Source organism: Sorex araneus, chromosome 6 (genome assembly GCF_027595985.1).
Source record: "Sorex araneus isolate mSorAra2 chromosome 6, mSorAra2.pri, whole genome shotgun sequence".
Taxonomy (NCBI): domain Eukaryota; kingdom Metazoa; phylum Chordata; class Mammalia; order Eulipotyphla; family Soricidae; genus Sorex; species Sorex araneus.
Window position 1 is genome coordinate 150,942,809 of NC_073307.1, and position 6,103 is coordinate 150,948,911.

Below are 6,103 nucleotides of genomic sequence, written 5' to 3' on the forward strand. Positions count from 1 at the left end.
TGATATTTAAAAACTTAAGCACACACTTTTGTGTTTTTCACAAGATAAGCACTCTAGTTTCAGCTCTGTTTTTTAAAGAATGTCTGCTGATTGTTTGTCCTAAAATGCTGGACCAGAAATGTTTCTACTATCAGTGAATTTTTACCTCACATCTAAAATATTATTGTTTTTCTTTGTTACAGTTTCACTGGTCTCTGATGACATACCATTGTTGTATTTTATTTGTATTTTCCTGATGATAGGTGATATATATATATGTATATGTATATACATATATATACATATACTTTTTGGTCATCTATATGTCTCCATTGAGAATTACTGTCTGTATCCTTCTTTTCCATTTACTTGTGTCATTGTTTGTTTTGATCTTGTAAAATTCAACCAGAGCTTTTTTTTTTAGTTTTAGAGTTTTATATATCTTTATAAAAATGAAGACTGACATTATTTTATTATAATAGCAATGTAGCTATTAATAATACTTGACAACATATGTGTTGGCTTTTGGTATTAAGAATAAGCGTTGACCCATGCCAGACTAAGTTGCCTGGGGAACCCAAGCGGGGTAATGGAGAGAGAGAACAAAAGGGAAGACCCTGCCATAGTGGCAGTGTGGGGTGGGGGGAGACGGGACTGGGGAGGGTGGGAGGGATGTTGGGTTTACTGGTGGTGGAGAATGGGCACTGGTGAAGGGATGGGTCATCGAACTTTGTATGGGGGAAACATGAGCACAAAAATGTATAAATCTGTAACTGTACCCTCAAAAAAAAGAAAGAAAAAGAAGTTACCCCTAAATTGGGGTTAGAACGAAAAAAAAATAATAATTTGTTAACAGAATGTTAAAAATTGCTACTGAGAAGAAGTTTATTGGGGAATATTGTATTTCACCATGGAGCCATCAACCAGAGCTTTTTATATTGTGATACTAGTCATCTTTCCGATGACAACTTGAAAAATATTTTCTAAATGTTTGTTGGTTGTCTTCTTGTTCTTGTTTCTTTTGCTGTGCAGAAGCTTCTTAGTTTGATGGTCACATTTGTTTAGCTTTGATTCTGTTTACTTGGCTGGTAGTATTAAATCATTGAAAATAGCATCTGTTCCATGCCAAAATGTTCCACCTATGTTTGCTTAAACTGTAATTGAAGTAGAAGGTTGGATATCAAGGTCTTTAATCTGCTTTGATTTGACATTGTACACAGCGTGATCAATGTTGTTCCAATACCATTTACTAAAGAGACATTTTTTGCTCCACTTTCTGTCCCCAACCCCTCCTTTTACAAACATTGAATGTCCCTTATACCTGAGAATCAGTCTATGGATTTTCAATTCAGCAACATTGACCTGAGTGTCTATTGTTTGTTTTGATGACTATAGCGTTATCACACAGTTTGAAGTTGAGGAAAGTGAAGTCAGCTATCTTCTTATTACCTAGAATTTCTTAGGTTTATTAAGGGGACTAATTATTCTCTGTGAATTTTAGGCATGTTTAACCTATAAACATAGATTATAGCACTGCACTGTACCACCGTCATCCATTTGTTCATCAATTTGCTGGAGCAGGCACCAGTAATGTCTCCATTGTGAGACTTGTTGTCACTGTTTTTGACATATCCTATATGTACCAGGTAGCTTGCCAGGCTCTGCTGTGCGGGTGGGATACTCTTGGTAGTTTGCCAGGCTCTCTGAGAGAGACGGAGGAATCAAACCAAGGTCGGCCGCAAACTATTGCTCCAGGTTAAACATAGATTATAAATTAAAATATATTTTTAATGTTTTTAAAAGTGTCATGGGTATTTTTTTAGACTACATTGTATCTGCAGTGTTCTGGGAAGATAGCCACTTTGACAAATGTTGATACTTCCTATCCATGATGAGGGGATGTTTATATTTCCTTGTGACATTTTATTTTATTTTATAATAACATAGTTTTATGCTATGTAAGTCTTTAACCTCTTTTGTTAAGTTAATTCCCAGGTACTAGAATTTCTGAAGAACAAGTGCTGAACGGGATTAATATTTTAACTTTAATTTTAACTGTAATTATAGGTCTGTTTGGACAGTTGATGATTTGTTAATATATAAAAAATTAAATAAATTTAGATAAATTAAGGTAAGGAAAAACTTGCTAGTGAATTTATCTAGGACTGGACTTTTTTGTGGGGCCAGGAATAGGTCGATTACTCTTTGAATTTTATCAATATTAATTGATGACAAGGCCTTCCACTGAGTTTTCATGTTCTGAAATCTCTTTCTTTCTGTCACTTCTCTGTATAGATTCAAATGTCAATTTTCATGCTTTCTTAATCTTGCACCACTGTTTCTTTGACCTCATTCAAGATCCTCAATAAGTTCTAGCTATAATCCTTCTCCGAGAGTTTCGATGTCTGATTCAGTTGTCCAGGCTACTATCTTTGTTCGGAAAGTGTGGTGGTATTTTATGCTGCTTACTCATTGTGTCTTTTGCAGTTAGAAAGATTTGAGTCTTTCTAATACATCACCTGTGCTCTCCTGCCAGGGCACTCTCTAGTGTAGCCAGATAATTAATAAACTCAGTTATCCTAGAGAGTTACTTTCCTGTTAGAAACATTCCAAGATGTCTGGTTGTCACTCAGCAGTAGTATAGAATTTTGTCCAAGGATTTCTGGAAGACTTTAGTGTCATTGGCCATGTCACTACTTCAGCTGTAGTTTAGGGGTTTAGGAATTTTTACTACCATGGTTAACTTGGTTCATATTTTTTGTGAAAATAGGATATCAAGTGTAATATCTAGCTAAAGGTAGACCTAGTGTGGTTTGACTGGAGGCTGCCAAACCACCACGGCAGCACAAGTTCAGTGAAAATGTCCCATTGGTCCCCTTGGAATATGCAGGAGTAAAGAAGTAGTGTGTGACTAAAGAAGGGACCTCAACCTTCTGTGGGTTCTGTAGATTCCAGAAGGTCAAAGGCTTTCTTACAGAACTTTTTGTAACAGCCTTGAAGCCGAAAGATATATCCCTGGCCTGCTGCCCTAGCCAGTGTATTCCTTCTGCTGGATTGTGAGTTCTCACCAGTTTTGTAATGTGCTTTGTATATTTATAGAGATCAACATTTTCAATGGAAATTCCCTCTTATAAGGCCAGACTAATTTATCTTAAGGTCCTATCACTTCAGACTTAAACAGATATTGTTGTAAAAGCTGTGATTTTTAAAGTGCCAAAGACATCTTTTTCCCTCTGTGGATAAAACAATCTTCTGATCAGGGACATCCCACATCTGTATGCCTATTATTGAAAGGTGATGCTCAACATGACAAGTAAATTGATGTCCTGATTCCTCACAAATAAGATAAGGTCTCAAAGTCTCCTTTAACAACTTTCTCTAAGAAACTATGACTAAGTAATCTATTTGGTAACTGAAAAATAATAGGCTCTGAATCCTGTCACTTTTGGGTTTGTTCCTCTAGAAAGGATTTCTATCTAGCACTATTTCATGTCTTAAAAAGTGAATTTCGTCAGATCTACACTATTTTTTTTTCAGAACTTTCTTTTATTTTTGTTTCTTTGTTTCAAAAATCAAGAAGGACAGAATCAAAAGAACCACATGGAAGAACTAATTTTTGAGTGGCTATGAAAATAAACTTATCTGATGTAACCATGTTGTTTTTATTGCAGGTTGGTATGGTCAGTGTGGCAGCTCTGAGTGTTTTCTGAAAATCATGCAAAATCAAAGCCTTGTCACTGAGTTTGTTCTCCTGGGGATTTCACAGAATCCAGATGTTCAGAAAATTGTATTTGTCATATTTTTGTTTGTCTACATTGCAACTATCTGTGGCAACCTGCTGATTGTGGCAGCCATCATCAGCAAACCAGCGCTCGTGGGCTCCCCGATGTACTTCTTCCTGGTTTTTCTATCTTTCCTGGATGCATGTTTCATCTCAGTTACTGTCCCTAAAATGATCGTAGACTGTCTCTATGAGAAGAAAACCATCTCCTATGGAGGTTGCATGATGCAGATCTTTGCTGAACACTTCTTTTCAGGGGCAGAAGTAATTATCCTCACATCCATGGCCTATGACAGGTATGTGGCCATCTGCAAACCCTTGCATTACACTTCTATCATGAACCCAAGGCTCTGTGGCATTCTGATTGGAGTAGCCTGGGCAGGGGGCTTTCTGCATTCCATTATACAGATTCTTTTTACACTACAACTTCCTTTCTGTGGTCCCAATGTTATTGATCACTTTATTTGTGAAATGTATCCCTTATTGGAGCTTGCCTGCACTGATACTTATGCCTTTGGCCTTATGATTGTGGCCAACAGTGGATTCTTTTGCATCCTAATCTTCTTCATGTTGCTTGTGTCCTATAGTGTCATCTTATTCTCCCTGAGAAACCACAGCGCTGAAGGACAGAGGAAAGCCCTCTCCACCTGTGGGTCTCATATTGCTGTTGTGGTTTTGTTCTTTATTCCATGTATATTTGAGTATGCGCGGCCTCCAGTTTCTTTCTCCTTTGACAAAATTGTGGAGATATTCAACACTATCCTATCACCTTTACTCAATCCTTTGATTTATGCTTTTAAAAATAAGGAGGTGAAAAATGCCATTACCAAACTGTGCAACCGGTTTATGATTGTTTCTGTTGAAAACTAATACCTTAATGTTTGAAAAAACAGTTAAATGCAACTTGTTACATCAGAGTGTCTCTGAGCACAAAGTGAGAAGTAAACCCTCAGAAATCTCATGTATGTTTCTGCCCCTCCTCCCAAATAACACAAAATATCAAAGAACATAATGAATTGAATTATTCCAAAAAAATTACACACTGATTTTTAAGGCATGTAATATGTTTTGAAAAGCCAATTGCATTTTTTATTGCAATTAGAAAGAAACATTATAATTCTGAGACAGCAAAAACTTCTTGTCTGTCACCACGTTCCCAATTTCTTTGCAGATGCATTGACTTTAGTTCTGCATTTTCAATATTAGTTGTAAATGAGAAGCTTTGTTGCAGTGTGAGTCAGTTTAATTTGTACATAGATATATTTTTATCTATCTATATACCATTATCTTCGATGTGTTCAGGTATAAGTTTCTGTCCCACAGAAATATTTAGAGTCAGATTGTAGTTCCTATTCGATGTGATTTTAGTCTAAGAATATAAAATAATTGATATTTTAAAGCAGTTTCTTCTCTGTGAAATCATTATTACCCAAAGGTTCCTTTGTTTGTAGTAAGATATCTTTGTTGAAATATTATTGCATAACATTTAGGTCATTTATTATAGGATCTAAGCATGGTGAATTTATAGGGTCTATGGCATGGTGAATTTCCTCATCCTGCTTTTTTTTTAATGTGAGAGTATCACTTTATCACGGTGATCCCGTTGAATTAGCAGCCTCTCTTTACTCATTTTTCCCAGCAGTGCTGTAATGGGGGCTTTTTCACGGTCAGGGGAATGAGATCCATCATTGTTACTGTATTCTGCATATCGAATACACCACAGAATGCATGCCAGGAATGGAGAGCTTGCCTGGCTCTGCCTTGTGGGCAGAATGCTCTCAGTAACTTGCCAAGTTTTCCGTGAGGGAGAACTAGGATATAAGATGTCAGAGTACTGCCATTTATTCAGTCACTGATTAAACCAATTGAATAGGGCATGAAATCCACAAAAGTTTTTTTAGTCAGTATATTTATTTTATTTTTATTATTATTAGTTTTTGAATCAGTATAATATAGTTACAAAGCTTCCCTGTTTGAGTTTCAGTCATACAACGATTGATCAACCATACCTCCACCAGTGCACATGTTCCACCACCAAGGACTCAAGTATTCCCCCCCCATACCACCCCTCTATCCGGCCTCTATGCCAGACTATCTCCCCATACTCTCTTTTGTATTGCTTCTTATGAATAGCATAAGTTGTTGCATTGCCCCAAGTTCGGCTACATGCTAGTGTTTGTAGAAATCTCTGCAGTGAGCTGCTCAGTTCAGAGATGCTTTGTTGTGACTCCAGATCAAGGTCATTAAGGAACATATACAGCAGCCAGAGGCAGTTTGTGGGTGTGACCTCCAGGTCCCATAATCATGCTTTTTCTGTATAATAATTCAGCATTCATGCTGACA

The 6,103-nt window shown here is 36.8% G+C and overlaps 1 protein-coding gene across 1 annotated transcript; it reads left to right on the forward strand.

Annotated features, from left to right (window-relative positions):
• Window positions 1-3,691: 3,691 nt before the first annotated feature.
• Window positions 3,692-4,630, forward strand: LOC129405994 (olfactory receptor 4C15-like). The gene has a single exon (XM_055143722.1). It carries the CDS (start codon window positions 3,695-3,697, stop codon window positions 4,628-4,630), a length of 936 nt encoding a protein of 311 aa, XP_054999697.1. The 5' UTR covers window positions 3,692-3,694.
• Window positions 4,631-6,103: the final 1,473 nt, after the last annotated feature.